This window comes from Pocillopora verrucosa, chromosome 14, assembly GCF_036669915.1.
Source record: "Pocillopora verrucosa isolate sample1 chromosome 14, ASM3666991v2, whole genome shotgun sequence".
In the NCBI taxonomy this organism is placed as follows: domain Eukaryota; kingdom Metazoa; phylum Cnidaria; class Anthozoa; order Scleractinia; family Pocilloporidae; genus Pocillopora; species Pocillopora verrucosa.
Genome location: NC_089325.1, coordinates 18,413,309 through 18,431,241, shown reverse-complemented (window position 1 = coordinate 18,431,241; position 17,933 = coordinate 18,413,309). Strand labels below are relative to the sequence as shown.

Genomic DNA, 17,933 nt, shown 5'->3' with positions numbered 1-17,933 from the left:
ATGATAATGGAAGACGTGGAACAAAGGGCCTTAGCCATTTCACCGGTTAAACCTTCTTTCTGGAAACGATATGTTGATGATGTTATTTCTGCGGTATCCGGAAATAAGGCAGAGAGCCTCCCATCGCATTTGAATTCAGTAGAGCCGTCTATCCAATTCACCCTTGAGCGTGAAAAGGATGGACATTTGCCCTTTCTTGATTTAAATGTGTCCAGAGGGGTTCAGGGGAATTTAAAGACAAGTGTCTATCGTAAACCTACCCAGAACTACAAATACCTCGCTTTTGATTCTCACCATCCTATTAGCCTTAAGAAGTCTGTAGCCAAAACTTCATCCACGAGGGCTGTCTGTCTACCATCTTCACTCGAGTCTAAGGCTGAGGAGAGGAAATATGTTTCTAATGTCTTAAAGGCGAATGGCTATACAAAAACTGTTCTCTGTAACTGCCAAAAACCAGTTACAACCAGTAGCACTCTTGATGAAAGGGAACCAGCGACTGGTTTTGCTGTTATTCCTTACATTCAAGGTGTTATGGAACCCATCAAGAGAATTTTGAATAGCCACAACGTTAAAGTTGCTCAAAAACCTTTTCAGACTTTGGGGCATATTTTTACCAAACCTAAGGATTCTGTCACGAAAGAACAACGAACCGACGCCATTTATTCTATTCCTTGCGATGACTGTGACAACGATTACATCGGACAGACCAAACGTCAGTTTGGTACAAGTTTGAAAGAGCATCAAAAAGCGGTTTTCTTTTGCAAAAAAGAAAATTCAGCTTTATCGGAGCACACATGCCTAACTAACCATACAATTGGGTAGGATAAGTCTAAAAGTATCACCACTAATCGGCGTTGCCATCTGCGCCTTTGTTTGGAAGCTTGGCATATTAACTCCGCCCATGCTCCTTTAAATCGTGATGATGGCGGCTTACTTCCTGACGCCTATTTACACCTCGTCAGAAAAAAAAAACAAAGAGCTCCACCTCTTTTTTAAGACCTGTCGGCTTGAAGAAGGAGAGACTGAACCCTCAAAGAATGTGAGATATCTCTATGCCCCTGGCGGGCTGGATGGTGGTCAAAGAAGAGCGACTGATCCAATATGGTCAATGGAGGTTTAAAATATCGAGAGATCAATGGTTAATAAAGGTGAACCAGTTCTCTACTATCTGAAGGACGGCCCGAAGCGAGGATTCGCTAGAGAAGAGTTCAAGTCAGTTCTTCTTGGAACTGAGCTGCCTCCAGAAGGAATTCGTTGAAAAGAAATGATACGCTTCGAGGGTGACAAGCCCTTTGCAACTACCAAACGCAATCAAGATGGCTCAAGCTGTCTGTGGCACTGTTCCATAAGTACCCAATGAGAGTTCTGAAACAGCCTTGGACTGTGTTACAGGCAGCTTGATACAACCTCGATTGCAATTGCCTGAGCACTGTCTCAGAACTAGTTAAAACCGGTTTTGACCGGTAGGAGTCAAAAATTGTCTCAAGCCCCATTTCAGGCCTTGCTAAAACTCTCATTTTCACAGAATCCGAAAGTGAAATGTTCAGTGAAATCTGGTCGAATTTTGGCTCGTTAAAACACGCCAGTTTTTTCATATGAAAATTTGAAAACAAATTGCTCAAAGCGTGTGTTCTATGAATGAACGACAGCCGAATTCACAGGAACATGAAGATTGCTTGGAATGACAGCGCCATAAAACTCGCTTGCTAGGACTGATGTGGCTTTCCACTCAACGCGTCGGAAAGGATATCAGAGCAAGCTCAGTTGTTCACTCGAAGGGCGGTCGATGTAATTTTTGAGGTTTTCTTCACGGCGATGACCGGAGATCGCGATGTTGAGCTAGCTGCGATGGACCTCAGCATGATCGCAGTCGCTCTGACACTGTCATGATTAGTATGAATTTTAACGGTTATGCCGGTTTAGCTATATTTTTAATCATTCCATTTTACCTATTTTTTAAAGCTGAATACTACGAAGTATTATGTTTTAATAAAAGAACTAAATGCTATCGAAATCATACTCGTGAGCTTTATAGTATGACATCAAACTTGGCGTGAAAAAGTAAATACAACTGGATGAGTTTAAAATGTATGATCAACGATGACTAATCCACGTATAGCTGGGTACATTGTATTTATCATATTACTCTACACATCATTATTATAATTATTATGATCGTTTCTTTTATTACTGTTCTTATTATCATTGTCATATAATCATCAGCAAAGCTCCACACTTTAACTTGAACTGGTAGAGCCCCATAGCGGTTCATATTTACAAAATTTTCCCTACAAGTGTAAATCTGGTGAAGTATCATCATGATGAAAAATAGAAAGATACAACGTTAAGGAATTACTTTTTTAAGACCAACCCTCCGTCCCCCGTAACCAATCGTCGCTGACTCACTCGACGGACTTCGCAGAAAAGTAGAGAGTGCTTGTAGCTAACCATCAGATGCTGATGGTTAGTCAGCTGACTATTTACGAAGCACAGCCTGGTGTTGAATTCTAGCAGTAAAGAGAGTTTGAACCAAAAAGAGCCCACGCAACCGCTGCCATCCAGCTTTTAAAGTGGAAGATACTCTCTTTGCTTCCAAAGTTTTCTTTGAAGTGCGTGGTAACCGTGCAATTAATACTCAGTTAAGTGTTACTCATCGTTCAATGTTATAGCATCATATCAGTATTGCAGCGTTGTTATTGAAAGAGATATTATTCCAGAAGATTTGACAACGATGTTTAAGAAGTTACCGGTAAGAAACCATAGCTCCAACCATGTTAAAATGCACGTAGAGTTTAGGAAAATAAGTTGTACTTAAACTTCATGGATGGAAAACGGAAATGGTAGGAGACTGGCACTGATTTCTTAGATCAAGGAAGACTCTAGCCGATTTCAGCGAAAGAATTTCAAGTAAGAGTTTCTTTTTCTGCTTCCCGCTTCTCGCTTTGTGATTGGCTGATGGTTAAGAATGGATTCCGCACACTAATTTCCGAAGGTGTAAGCAATAAACGAATTTGATCTAGGAACCCCTCGAGAGTCGGACGAATCGGAGATCGACTTAGTTTATTTATGACCACTGAGGTGCGCAACCACCGTTAAGCTCATGGTAGGTTCCGTCAATGTTTATTCACAATTTCTTTCAAACTTTAGGGAGCGAAACGTTGACTCTTATGTGCCCCCAATTCTTAATATAAATATTGCCTTGTAGTAGTATCTTGCCGCATAAAGCTAACCTCTAGTATCATTCAATTAAATTATCATAATCATTATTTATATCTTTATCATCCGAAGTAAGGGGAAGAAAAGCAAAAAGAAGAAAGGGTATGAAAGCAATAGACCTCGACCACAACCCGAGTCCACATTTTAATGGCACTCCTTAACTCTTCTGCTGCTGAACCAACTGCATTCCTTTCTTTTACGACCTTTCATTTCTCTTCCCACCTGTTTCGTTCATGGCATCCAAAACTAGAAGTTGGTCCTGTTGCTCACTATCTCGATATCGTTGTGTTACTGATAATCTGATTGATGGGGTCAGGGATTGTCTCCTTGGATGCTTTTTCAATATCAAAATTTTGAAAGCCTTCCAAAAGTCTTGTTTGAAGAATGTGTACAATAAAGGATTAACGGCAGAGCTGATATATCTGACGATGACAAACACATGGGATGCTTCTGAAAAAGAAGCCTGATCTTTGATATCTATCCATCCAGTCGTGGAGACAGCGTAGATTAATCTTAAAGTGAACCAAGGTATCCAACAAATGGCAAAAGCAGACGCCATTGCGAGCAGAATTATGAGGCATTTCCTTTCGTTGTTAGCTCTCTTAAATGCACGGGAATCTTTCTGGACAGATGATTCTTTTGACGACCGCTTCAAAGATACTGCTTTAAACATAACGCCGTAGGAATAAAGGATAAACATATACGGAACAAAAAACACTACGCAAAGACAGAAAATAATGTGTCCAGCTTGTAAATATAAAGCGAAAGAGTCCTCTGCGAGCCATGAATCCCACCAAGTTGCAGGTACTGACCCCAAGAACGCTGAGCAAAGCCATACGGATGATAATGCCTTCCTCACTGTTTTCTTGGTCATCAAGAAACGTCCAAAGGGGTTGACAACGGCGAGATATTTGTCCATAGTAATAGCAGTGATGTGGTAAGCTATCGAAATTGAAACCACGTTATGGAAGACTTCTGAGGTGCAGTAAATCACAGTAAACGACAGACTAGGCGAAGACAGATGTTCCAAAACCAGGAGCAGCGGAATGTTTATCAGGCCTGTCATGATGTCGCTTATAGAAAGGCTCAGCAAGAAATAATTTGCAGGAGTGCGCAGACTCCTCATTTTGCCGAAAAGATAAAACACGACTCCATTCGCTACGATGATTGAAACTGCAATAGGAACAAGTTGTGAGGCCAGGTTATATTTCGGTTGATGAAACGCTGTAAGGTGTTGAAGAGATATGTTACTCGAATTATTCATCGTGTTGTAGTCCTTCTAGTACATGGAATTCAGAGATTGATTTGTCTCCCTTTCTGAAAACGAAACGATGACAGATGTTAGACGGCAATTATCTCCCACAGTTCACGTTTTATCCAAATTTCGGTGGCTATCTTACTAAAAATATAAGTAAAGTAAGTTATTTTAGTTACCTGGAATCTACCGATATTAAACGTTAAAAAAGTCTGAGTTTAAATCTCGTTGTTTGGTACACACAGATTCAGTTAGATCTCATTTTTATTCAAGTTTGAAACGATGACAGATGTTAGACGGCAATTATCTTCCACAGTTCACGTTTTATCCAGACTTCGGTGGCTATCTATCTAAACATATGAGTAAAGCCAGTTATTTCAGTTACCTGGAATCTACCAATGTTAAACGTTAAAAAAAAATCCTGAGTTTAAAACTCGTTGTTTGGTATATACAGATTCAGGCAGATTTCAGTTTGATTCGAGTTACAAAGAGCGAGGTGCAAGATTTGTTTTAGGGTTAAACAAATCCATTGTGCAAACCAAGAATAATGATAATGGCATAAAATTACTTTTTTTTTTTAGTTATAATTCTGAGAGGCTGTTCTGTCTGGTTGTGTATCATCCATTCAGACTCTAGCATGCACTGACACGTCACAACAGCCTCGAGTAAGACTCATATCAATCAACGATACTCCTTAATAGTGTTTCCAAGGAAAAAAACATTACCCCAAAAATAACCATCTGGTTACTTAAGTATTGCTTTATCTTTTATACATCATAAATTTTCCCTTCGGAATAATCTTCCTGAAACCTGGAATACCAAACCCTAATTGTAGATAAGGATTGATCTCTTTGCAGCTTGGTCCGATCTACTTGTTGGATGGTTTCAAGTTTTTAACTTTCTCTGCATTTGTGATCTAATTCGTGAGCGCTATAATTACGTGGCCGTTAATTCTATGCGGGCTCATCTAGTATCATTTGAATATTACCGCAACAACAGCTTAACATGTGAAAGAAAACTCTTAGATAGCAATCATGAAAGTTATTTCGAAAATGATTTGTGTTATCGAGTCCAAACTTCTGAGCTACTGCGGTTATAATTTTCTTTTTCAAAATCACCCGGTGTTATCACTACAGGAATAAATGGCGCACTGCTTGAATGTTTATTCGCGTATGAATATTCGGGAGGTGATCATGCAGACAGTTGTTATTTCCTCCTTGCAATAATTTTTTAATGCAACGCCTGAAATAGATATTTATTTTATCAAGTTATGTATCTGGTCGTTCTGCTAAATCTATACGAGAATTCTAGACCTACCTATGGTGATCGTAACATCACTACCACATGGGTTATAGCTCAACATTGTACTCAACACTTTATCAACATAAAAAGAGTCAACACAATGTTCAAAACAACTATTGAAATGTAGGATGTTTGTGCTTCGAATCAGCTCCTCTGATGAGTAGTCAGGTAATTATAGCAGAGCATTATGAGTGTAGAGCTGGAAATTGACCATAATTATACGTATTGATCACGCAACCAAATGGATCACGTGACCAACCTACCTGACACATCATACAAAATACAACATCCATCATGGTGATATTACCTGCCTTTTGACCGGTGCACACAAAATTGTACGTAAGCACCTCATCAATACAATAAGGAATTTACCTAGAGCAGTAAGGGAAATACGCACGCTGATATTAATAGCACTTGTTCTGGTACATTTTATTGCCGGGAGAAACAAATGAAATTCGATACCATGCATGTTGACTTCCTTTCAAATCTTTCAAACGTTTAGCTTGTCTTATTACGTTATTGAAATTCGTTTCTCTACAAGAATTCTCCAGACACTTTTGACTGAAAGTCCTTGATGGGCTTGACGATGAAGCAAGGAAGAGCGCGGCCAAGGAATTATGGTGAATTATCATCGAATTCGTTGAATAGCGCTGAGTGTTTTGCTTTTAGAAAACCTAGAGGGACCTGCTATGCTAATTATAACATAGCGCGATGGCTCAGCTTGGCTAGCTTAGCTATTCTTCATTTGAGCCGTTCCAAAAATGATCAGGAATTTCGATGGTAAAATTTCCGCACAGCCCCATACTACATTATGCATTCAGTTCTTGGATAGAAAAAACAATAACAAAAACAATACATTGCCATTGGGAAAACTGATTTGTTTTTCAGTAGCATGGGCCGTGCGGAAATTTTACCATTTCGATGAAGAGTGACTAGTTTTATCTTGTAGTTCGGATGGAGGGCTTCTTACACTGATTATTGGACGAGGCAAAACTGACAACAACTTTAACAACAAGAGCAGTTATGATGGTACTTATAATAGAAACAATAGTAATGATTACAAGAATAATAACAAATATAGTAACCAAGAAGGAAAAAGTACCATATGATTGTGAGAAACCAAAGGACCAAGAAACCACGAGCTGAAAGGAATGAACGAAAGAAAGCTGACAGTTAGATGGAGTGGAGAGAAAGGCCTTTGACACGAATTTCTAGGACTAAGAGAGAGAAAACAAAATGGACATTAACGTAGATCGATAAGGATTAAAAAGAAAAGGAGTCTCTATTTTGCTGCTTCAGAACAGGTTTGATAACTGGAGGTAAGATCGCGGTGAATGTAAATCGTATCTTTAGGCAGTTAAAACAATCAGCCATATTGTGAGTGGATACCCCAGACTGACTCAGTTAGATTTTAGGATGAGGCACAAAGATGTTGCTAAGGCGTGGTATTGGGACTTCGCAGAAAAAATGCGGTTTTTCACCAGGTGAAAAATGGTTTAAACCTTAACCAGAGGATGCCCTGAGAAGACTCACAAGTAAACGGGCCCGGGAAAGTAAGGTGAAACGGTGAAGAGGAATTGTCTTTTCGACTATTGTTTATGAAGTCCCACCAAATGAAAGAAGAGCCATACATAATGAAAAAAAGGCCTGACCAATGTCTTTGTAGGAAGAATGATATGACGAAAAATCTCAAACCTCACGTCGATAATAATTAATGAGTTTGCTATTCGGCCCTCCACAATCGGGCTTCAATACCACAGTGCAATGAGTATCTAGCTGATGACAAATCTTCCAAAGTAGGAGCGTAATCAAACAGACAGCACCCTCATGGTTTGTACATCTTCATTTCTTTTGCGTAAATTCATACCTCTTCGGTGCTTTTCCAAGCAAACTATTATTTTCAGACTTCCTGCTATTTTAAAACAATTTCACTGTCGAAAAACGACTCAAAACAAATGATTTTCTTGAAGTGTCATTTATCCTACTTTTCGTGTCTACTCACCTCTTATGAAATTTAGAAGTGTGGCAATGAAGAACGGCTTTGAATTCTTGACTAGCAGATGATCACTTTGCCAATTAGATTCACTACTCAGTACACGATCCTCTCTTCAACGGGAAAGTTAATTACACAACTTTTCAATAACACCAATTTTCCCGGACGCTTTAAGCAATAATGTACCTAATAGAAAGTTGTTAAAAGCTCTCTCTTTGGCCTCACTAACAACTCGTCTTATATATTTATTTCCCTTTTTGCGTTACCTCGCTGGGTTTGCGAAAATAAAATGTCAAGCTAGGTGCTTTAAATGTATAAAATGTTTATCCTGAATTTTCTCTAAACTTCTGAGAGAAAGATAAAACCTCCATGGCCGAAGACTTTAAAATTGTTAAGAGGTTATGACGAGGAGATTTCAAGCTTATCATTATCACGGACATCTGAGGAAAAACAATTTGAGTTCTCATTTTGTCGGTTAATGCAAACTTCTGCTCTAATTGTTAGGATCGAACGGAATGGAAATATCATCTCAAAACAAAAAAACGTTGAAAACATTTGAGCAACTACGGAGAAAACAATAATAATTTTAGTTTCTTGCTAAAGCTGAGAGTTTACCTGAATTTATTTTTGGCTTCCGTTGTCAGTAGCTTTTGGTGAGAAGCAAGCGATTGACACTGTTTGAATAAATCAACAAAATGATGAACCTTGCAGGCGAGGTATTTTGAATTCCTACCCTTTTACATGTTAAATTGTGCAATCAATTAACCAGAAAAAAAATTTGCATTTTCATGTAACAGCGATAAGCAGGTGTATCCAAAACAACAGCTTTCCTTAGCCCTAGAGAATATTCGAGTTCTTCTTCAAACAAAATTTATATTTAGGACCTGTTGAGTGGAAAGTCTTCCTGATGAGGTTTTGATTTAGTTTCAAGCTCAACATCATTTCAAGATTCGGCTTTGAATCAGGCAACCCGCCCTGTGGGTTCTTCTTGTTTCAAAGATAATTGATATTAATTACTACTTTCAACGCATCTCTTCAAAAATGAAGAATAGCAATCATCCTAGAGGCGAAAATTTTCACTTTCTCATCGCATGTTTAATCTTTCAAAGGGTAGTTATCGTTAAGTTGTCGATCAAAGGGAAGATCAAAGAAATAAGTTCATTTAAAAGAAGAGGAGCTGACTTAGATTGATCACCGTCGCACAAAAAGCGTCTTTTAATTGTTAAATAGCTACTGAACAGAAATTAAAACTTTCAGTTTCAACATTCGCCCGAATGATTCAACAGAAGGCCTCAGTCAAATTTATTTAAAACCGCAAACCAATTATTGAGATAAGAATAAAGAGTCCTTAATATGCTGATTCTAAACAACTTGATGGGAAAAACAAGAAAGAAATTCATGTTTATTTTGTATCCTGATGTGGACCTTACGACGTTTATTGTTCTTGCATTGACAAATGAATTGGGTGTTTAATTTTTGGGGTAGACTTATGGAAGAGACCATTTCCACCCATGATGGTCCTTGCCTCCCATCAATTCCAACTTTCTTTTTCTTGCGTAGGTTGAATCATCAGCTATTGATTGAGATATTTCCTGCTGAGTTAATCTCGACAACCTGTCTGCAAGATGAGCAAACAACATGTGCTTTCCGCATTTATTTTATCAAGATGGATGAGAGGGCGAATGTATGATTTTAAAAAATTAGAAGAACACAGGGGTTGATGGTAGACTTTCATATCAGTGAGCCTGCCGACGAATACGCAGTAATGTGAACATGGTACTTGTGGTTACTTGGCCCTTTTACCCAAAGGTACAAAGATTAGGACGCTTTTAACAGAACCGCTTTTCTCAAACCAAGGCTGCCCTGGGGCTATTTCCATGGATACATCAAAACGAACAGAAGAACTTCACATGACAGTCTACATGCTCTTCGATTGTAGCTCAGTACTCAGGCTTGAGCTGACCTACAATGTACTTAGATAATTTCGCGCTTACCTATATGACAAGCTGACATGGCAGGATTTCTTGTATAACTGCGAGTATTTCTTTCGTTATTTGTCATTAGTTTGCCTCTCAGACTGTCAGTTAAGTACCTAATTAAGTGGCAATCTTTTGTTTTTCTGTTAAAAGGAGTGCTAGTCAAAACGAAGGTTCCTACTACAACGATTATTTTTTTTCGCGCAAAACCGAACAAGGCCGTAGGGAAACTGTACCGGTAAAACCCTGTAGGATGGCGGCAGAGCTCAAACTCAGGGCAGAACAAAGAAACAATAGTTCAGAAAGTTATGGTTTATGCTATTGTTCGAAAAAAATCACACATTACGTGCTTGTGTTACAAAATCCATTTTTCTATGATAGCTGAAAGACGTAATGAAGTCTTGAAAGTCACTTTGACACTTGTTTCTTCGAAACGAAAAAAAAGTCACACGCTGTGTTAAGTTGAACTAACACAGTGACAAGATGTACTGCCTTAGTATTGGTTGCCGACAGGAAGGCGTGACAATTTATGCAATTGTAAACTACAGCTTTTGTAAGTTCTTTTTTTTCATCGGTGTCAAACACTTAGGCGGAATTAGTTAGTTTCGATGCTCGACTATTTTATCTGCTGTTTTTCCACAAAAACCTGTCGTTTTTATCTTTAATTCCTTTTTATAAAGCTTTTGTAAACCGTTTCTTTTAGCTTCTCTTGTACAATTTCAGCACTAATCACCGACCGTGTGTCGCATTGTTAGAGGAGGCAGAGCTTAGGAGAAATAAACATACTCGCGGGTTCCACCGGAGCCCGTGAAAGACAAATTTAGCAGAAAAGCGAAGGCAATAGGCGACATTTCCAGAAAAAAACGATTTGATATTACTTTCACCCTATGCAAATTCCCAAAATTTCACGTAAGGTTTCCCTACCAATCAAGTTAAAATAACCATGTGCTAAAGCAGCAAAATAGTATTTTCCTCGTTGGTTTGCGTGATGGTCGAAGGCACAATCTTGGCTTTATCCACACCACGCTTTGCCGACTGAGTTAATGAATTAGTGAGGTGGCACTAAAAATAACTGCACCATCCTTTACCGTTTTATTCCTCACGGATGTTCGAAGTAAAACTGATCCACCAAGATAAGAAAAATGACCATAAGCACGGTAGATAAAAAGGAGGCGGGTACACCCTATAACAGTTGGCTTATTTTTATATTAAAGAAAGAATCTCAAGAGATAGGGCGCCCGCTTAGCATGCGGGAGGTACCGGGATTGACACCCGGATTCCCCATTAGTTGGTTGTTGTCCATATTTTGACGCTCAAACCTCTAATGGTCAGTCAGGAGTGTGTAATGCTTGATATGATTTCAAGGGTTTGTTTGAGCAAAGCTGACTGGCTGTTGATCAAAGGTCAGAAGAATGACTTCCCTCTGTTGTTAGAAACGAGCAACGCTTTTAGAGTCGTTACTCAAACATATTTCAATTCTGACCATACAGTCGATTTCTGTGTAGTCAAAGTCTTCATAGCATTTTAAGAAACAAGAAGGAGTTTCCCAAGCTTTCGAAATGTCCGTGAGAAGAAACGAGTACATACCAAATAAACAACGCTTCATTTTTTTGTCAGAAACAGAGAACACTTCCCTTCGATGTTAGGAACGAACAACGCTTTAAGAATCTTCATGGTGTTGTCGGAACACCATGAAGATCGGGCGACTTGACTTTTTTTTCGGGCGACATTACTAAAATTTCGGGGCAACATGGTTACCGTGGATTTCAAGTTACTGTGCAGCTTGTATTTATCAACAAAACATTACAGTAAGATTGTTTTCACTTCTGACATATGAAGATGGTAATTCAGCTGCAATGAAACATGTGAAACATATCAGTTGTGTAAACAAACTTGTAGAGGCAATTCATTATATTACTCAAAATAAACAGCAATGTCAGACTATAGAGTATGATATACAATTTATTTGCTGCTCTTGTGAAATTAGTGAAAAAGAAGGGAAAAATATGGTGAGAAAACACAGAAAAAAACATGTAACTGACGGCATGGAACCTGTTGCCAAAAAAAGGTTTGTAGAATAGATTCAAAAGAGGTATTCAACAATGGATCCTACAAAAAAGAAATAATTATCTCGCAAACGCAGACAAAATCACCAATCTTTAGATGGTACAGAGAAGAAAAAATTACTTCACAAACGCAAAGAAAAATTCCAATTCATGGATGCGACAAAGAAGAAAGAATTATTTCAGAAACGCACAGAAAAATACGAATCAATGGATACAGAAGCTAAAAGAGATATATTGAATAAAGAAAAAGAAAAGAGAGAATCAAAGTCAAAGCCACATCTATTGAATCACGTATCAAACAGTTTAAGAGGAAAATCGCCTAAGAAAGCTCGAGTTAACGCCTTTAAAGCGTCTAGTTGACTGAAAGTCTAACTTTTGGAAGATGAAGTGTAAATCTTTTTGATCTGCAAAGGTTTTTTCGGGAATGATTTAGCGCGATTTAATCTTATTTGCCGAAAATGTACACAAATACAGGCAAACTCAAATGTTTGGCATTTTACGTCCAATCTATTGCATATTTAACATAATATCCTCTTACCTTCCATGTTGCTGTTTTGAATAAGAAGGCTACAGTCCTGAAATTGTTACATCGTTCACATAGAAGCAAAACAACTTTGCAGGATAGTCAACGCCATCCAAAGCCTATTTCGGGGGATTTGATTTGAGGTTTCTCTACTCCCATTTCGTTGAAAAGGAGGCTGTAATTACTTCACGTAAGAGAACTTTGCTTAAATATTAGTAATCAACCAAACTGCGCACCAAATGTAAGCGGAATGTTGCTAGTTGAGAAACATGTTTCAAGTGTGCGTGCGGAATAATGCTATTTAATTCAAAATAGGGTTTACTGAAAGCGACAACTCCGCAAAAATAGTACATTGGACCGTGAAACACGTGACTTCGGGAAATTAGGTCGGTATTTAAATATACGAAACAGTAGCAAACAATTATCTAACCTCGATCCTTATAAAATGTATCATGATTAAATAAATCATGGTATTTTTTGAACTATTGTTCTCGGTGGATAAAGCAAAAGACCTGCAAAGGGCATAACCCAACACTGCAGATGCATGTACAATAGAGCAAAGTGCAGTGTTTGAATATTTGTTTATTAAAAAGAAGCTGTTTTAAGGGTCAAAACCACAACTTTCATTGAAATGGTTGAACTAACCAACGCTCAACGGATTTATATTTATACTACTTCTTCCCCAGAGGCTACCATGCCTCGTGAAGTTACTCTTGCCGGTAGTAAGACTACAACTTAGGTGGCACGTTCTTATATTTACATTTGTCTTTTCCCGGAAGTAATTCAAAAAGGCTTACGTTTGTTTATAAAACCATCTATACGTATCTCGAAACTCAAGAAACGCCTAAAGTAATCATTGCACTAGCTGAGACAGCAGCCCCGAGTGCGGCTCAGTATACCTCACATTCGGGACGTAATGTAAAACTACATGTCTCCCGTAAGTTAATTGTGCTGATACTGTATACTTTAAACAGTGGCGTTTGAAAGAATCATCCCTGCTAGCAAGATATTTTGCACTCTAAGCAGTGATCTCTCCCCCTCAAATATAGTCGGGTCTAAAACCATCAGAGAATTAGAGCGGAGCTGGCAGTGCGCGCAGCGTAGCCCCATAATTATACGACATAGTAGCAACCCATCACGCCGAAAAGATTTGGACCTATGACCGTAGGGGTGTCCGTACAAGATGCTACTTTTAGCATGCACAGCCAGCTGTTCTGTGGGAACTATCTTAGCCATTACGTAGTGGAAGAGCGAGGAAGAAGGTAATGCACAGACGCGATTGCTTGCGTAACTTGGATACCCCATTAGTGTGCGCCAGGAGACACCGGTTCCAGACCTTGTCAATTCTTCCCTCCATCCCCACCCCCCGAGCTGGTCTCTAAATCCCCTTGAAGAAACTCTTCTACAGCCAGCGCTGAAGAGTTTTATTACAGTTTTTATTCAGTATAAAGAAGGGCTGGAAAATAAACTAACAGGAGCTCCGCTTTTAGGCTTAGCTAAATCTAAATGTTATGGCAATGTATTATAGAGCGTAGATGATGTGTAATGACGAATTTAAGATATAAGCCTGTTGACTGGTCTGACCAGAATTTTCACGCCCACTTCTAAAGGATTAGCATTTAGATTTTACCAGAAAAAAGAAAGTAAACAAACCCATGTTGTGCTTATCTTCTTAATCTTTCCTTCCAAGTTCAGAAATTTAAGAAGTAACTAACTACTTCGTATAGACGGCTTTAAAGGAAACACTTACTTGTTCAGCTTTAGCGGATCACCAAGGTACGTCAGTAATTCGTAAGATTGCAGACAGGGAGGGAATCCTTACGCATGCAACGAATGCAAGGTTTGCACTGGGCATTTAGTCAATGCTTTTACAACTGCACTTGTCAACTAATTCTTAAATATCTATATATATATAGCTCAAGCACCGTACAAATCTCCCGCGGCATCTCTTCGGAAAACTTCGACAGCTTGGAGTGGCACACAGTTTCACAGATGTTGTATTTGTTAAAGATGATTGAATGCTGAAGAAGAGCAAAAGTCTTCATTACTTCCTTAGTAAGCTCTTCCATGTCTTTATTTCTGTTTGCCTCATATTTTTCAACATCTTCACCGCGAGAGCTGAAACCTTTTTTTCGTTGTTAAGCGAGAAAAAAGTCCTGCTATCTACTGAGGTGTGAGGAAGTCGTCATTTTCAGAGATACTTGAGCCATCGTTGAGCTTAGCTCTTCGCATTGCCTTCGAAATTAAAGAAGGATCAGCCGTTTTCCCGGTGCGTTCTACCTCTTAAAATACTTCAGTAAGATAGTTTTTCTGAGCATGGTAAGGTTCTTTCTTGTTACTATCTCTGACTTCAGAGCCCATCCCATCAGTAGCGCTGGACCTTCATCCTCTAACGATATATGTATATATATATATATATACACTTTCATTCACAGTTTCAGGAACGGTACTACCGCCATGCTTCAGTTGTGCCGCGTCATGTCCTGGTCGTACAGCTTTTCTTTTTCCAAGGCATACTTGTTTTTGTCACAGCCCAGATGTTTTTCTAAGGAAGAGAAATGCTGGAAGGACTTGATGCACATCCTTTTTCACAGGTTTCATCGTCACTGTCTCTCTCCTGTGGGTTTTTTTTTGCGCTTGGTCTAGCTTTAACGGTTTGAAAAGAAACGTTAGAAATCGCATTATCGGTATTCTTGTTTAACTGAGGACGAGGACTACTGCTTTGTTGACAGAGACTAAGCTGAACTACCCTAGGGTGAAAATTTACCGGAACCAACTCCATACGCTCTCCACACCAGCAATCCGTCGTTGGTGTATGCAACGTTATAAATAAAGCTAATACTCCTTCCCACTTCAGTGGCGTTGACTTTACAGTACGTACGTTGCGGACCGCTCACGGTCACGCTGACTCCAGCCATTGTGCCAGATGACTCATGGCTGTCACCATTTGCGATGCTATCACGGTGTCATGGCCAGCATTGAGATATATTCTCATTCGACTTTTTATTGTGGCGGCCTTACAGGTACATGACCTTTTTCCACCTTAAGGGTCTGAAAACTTAACGCGCTTCGGGTTGATTCCATGCTTAGTCAAGTGCTTCTATAGATACTCCGTCAGGCGTGAGCGGCTACGCTAAACCACCCTCTCAATAGGCCGTTTTCGATATATCAAATTCTAACATCGCTCCGAGGCTTAGGGGAAAAAAACAAAATAAATAAATTATTCATCCTTCAACTTCGATGTGATTTCCTTTGTTTTATTCCCCGAAGCCTCGGCGCCAAGTTTGAATTTTAATATATAAAAAATTACCTATTTCATTTGATAATTTTGCATGTCGTTGATTTAAAAATAACGTACGACCAAAGAAAAGCAAGAGAGCCGGAAGGTTCAAAACTTATTAAGAGTTTAATACAGTTTTTGTAGCAGGCAATGGTTTTAATCACCGAACTAAGTTGATATTTTTCTCTTTTTATCCTAAACTGAGCTTTACCCACCTAAACAATAGATATTGAAAAAACAAACAAACCAACAAACAAAAATATACTCAACAAGGATTGGGGTTAGATAATTATTTGCTCCTGTTTCGTATAATTAAATCTCAACCTAAGTTCTCGAAGCTACGTGTTTCACAGTCAAACGTTCCATTTTCAAGTTGTCCCTTTCAGTAGACCTCATTTTGAATTAATGTTAGCATTATTCTGCGCGTACACCAGAAACATGTTTCGAACTAGCAACATTCCGCTTACATTTGGTTCGCGGTTCGGTTGAATACTAATATTTAAGTGAAGCTCTCCTACGTGAAAAATTAAATACAAAGACGGTTATAAAGGACAAAAAGCAAGAATCAGTATTACAACAAAAACAAGTGGTAGCCATATTCATTCCAATGGTATTGTTGAAATAGAAAATACTTATAATAAATGGGTTCCATTAGATATTATACATGTTGTAAGATTACAATCGGATACTTCATGATTGTTTTGGTTATTCTGTCAGAGGATTAGGCATGACTAATACATTTGAATTTTTCCATGAGTACAGTCAATAAATTCACAGATGATCATAATTGCACAGTTGTTTCATTTGCTGATAAAGATTTTCACAACATCAAGAAAAAAAATTGGGAAGTAAACCTACATCTACATCTACATTCTGACGAACAATATTACTCATCATGTGTTGGTATTGATATTGCTTCATTAAAAAAAATGAATATAGTGTGGTTTTTTTAATTGTTTTGGGACAGTTCTGATATTGACTATAAATCTGTTGAGACTTGTTTCAAGTCACAATAACACCATTGAAAGATACGTACTAAACAGATTTGACAATCATATCAGAACCATAGCACATGTTATAAAAGAAAGCTCTGAATCATCTGACTATCTCATGTTTGTTATTGATATGAGAAATAAAATTGATATCACAGGACTTGTTGGTTTATGTTGTTATGGTTTCAAGGGTCGTTGTAATGATATTTCAACCAGTATTTCGGATGTAGTGTATTCAATTGATAACAAGACAGTCAAATTTGATGAAAAGTTGAGATGGGAGGAGAACTAATCGTGAAACATGCCTTCAATGATCAAAATTCAGTCACAAAAAAAAAGTATTTGATGATACAACAAAAAAATTTTTTTACAGAAGTAAGGTGGCCCATAATAATGCAAATGATATGAAGTTCTATGTTAATGGAACAATAAATCATAGCATTAATGGGACACAGTCAGATGAAAGTCATTTCACTGGTGAATCTCCAAATAATACTAAATTAAAATAAAAATTACAAGTATGTATTTATTGAGTGTTTTCGATGGTTTCAGAAGCACACTAACCAGTTTCATTATATTAGAATTAAGCATTGCTTTCCTCATCAATAATGATTATATTAAAAAACAACTTCTAAATACCTATAACAGTTCGAAGTGTTGTCATTTTGCCACGATATATATCGAAGAAGAAAACAAAAGTATATCACCTTTCACAGATACATCTTCAACAATATTTGATGGATTAAGCAATAGTTATATAGTTATCATCAAACTTGGTTAAAACAAGAAGCTACACGGAGCCTATATTCTGGCTGGATTTGCGGTTCAGCGGGAATGAATTGAAGGCCTTGCGGTTTTTAGCAAAATCACCGTTGAGTGCTTTTCATTATTTACTTATCATGGAGAGTTATAGCGATAAAGACCGGCTTTGGAACAAGTTGATGCCATGACAAATTGGAAACACTAAAACCGTTAGACGAATTGCGGGGACTAACGTAACTGCCGCGGCAAAGTCAACAGAAAAGGAATAAGTCACTTTGTGACTTAGCTTTAGTCACAGAGAAATCCAGAATGGTGGTAAATATCCAACTACGCAGACCTCGGCTTTTTTTCAAAACCAGTCACCTCACCTCACCTTACTACACTCGATGCCAAAACTCAACCTCGTTCCCAGGCTATGTTCACCACATTGCTTTACGCCAATTAAAAACTGCTGCGTAGCGCTTATTGTGCATCTTCCTAGGGAGGAAAACCAAACCGAATTTTCTGATTCTGGCCCGTTTACGGCCAAAATAATAAATATCGAATAATACATGGACGCGCGTAGATA

At 38.3% G+C, this 17,933-nt stretch overlaps 2 protein-coding genes across 3 annotated transcripts; one reads left to right on the top strand and one right to left on the bottom strand.

Annotated features, from left to right (window-relative positions):
• LOC136278304 (uncharacterized) lies at positions 1–1,258 on the top strand. The gene is made up of 2 exons (XM_066161820.1): positions 1–682; positions 1,149–1,258. The coding sequence occupies exons 1-2, from the start codon at positions 1–3 to the stop codon at positions 1,256–1,258; spliced, it is 792 nt and encodes a 263-aa protein (XP_066017917.1).
• A 976-nt stretch (positions 1,259–2,234) lies between these two features.
• LOC131787714 (tachykinin-like peptides receptor 86C) lies at positions 2,235–8,475 on the bottom strand. 2 transcript variants are annotated; one of them, XM_059104800.2, is made up of 2 exons: positions 8,382–8,475; positions 2,235–4,533 (listed from the first exon to the last, which is right to left on the bottom strand). In XM_059104800.2, the coding sequence occupies exon 2, from the start codon at positions 4,478–4,480 to the stop codon at positions 3,413–3,415; it is 1,068 nt and encodes a 355-aa protein (XP_058960783.1). In that variant the 5' UTR covers positions 4,481–4,533; positions 8,382–8,475; the 3' UTR covers positions 2,235–3,412. The 2 variants fall into 2 exon arrangements, with proteins under 2 accessions (XP_058960783.1, XP_058960782.1); XM_059104799.2 differs by lacking the exon at positions 8,382–8,475 and adding an exon at positions 6,876–6,959.
• Between the last annotated feature and the right edge of the window lie 9,458 nt (positions 8,476–17,933).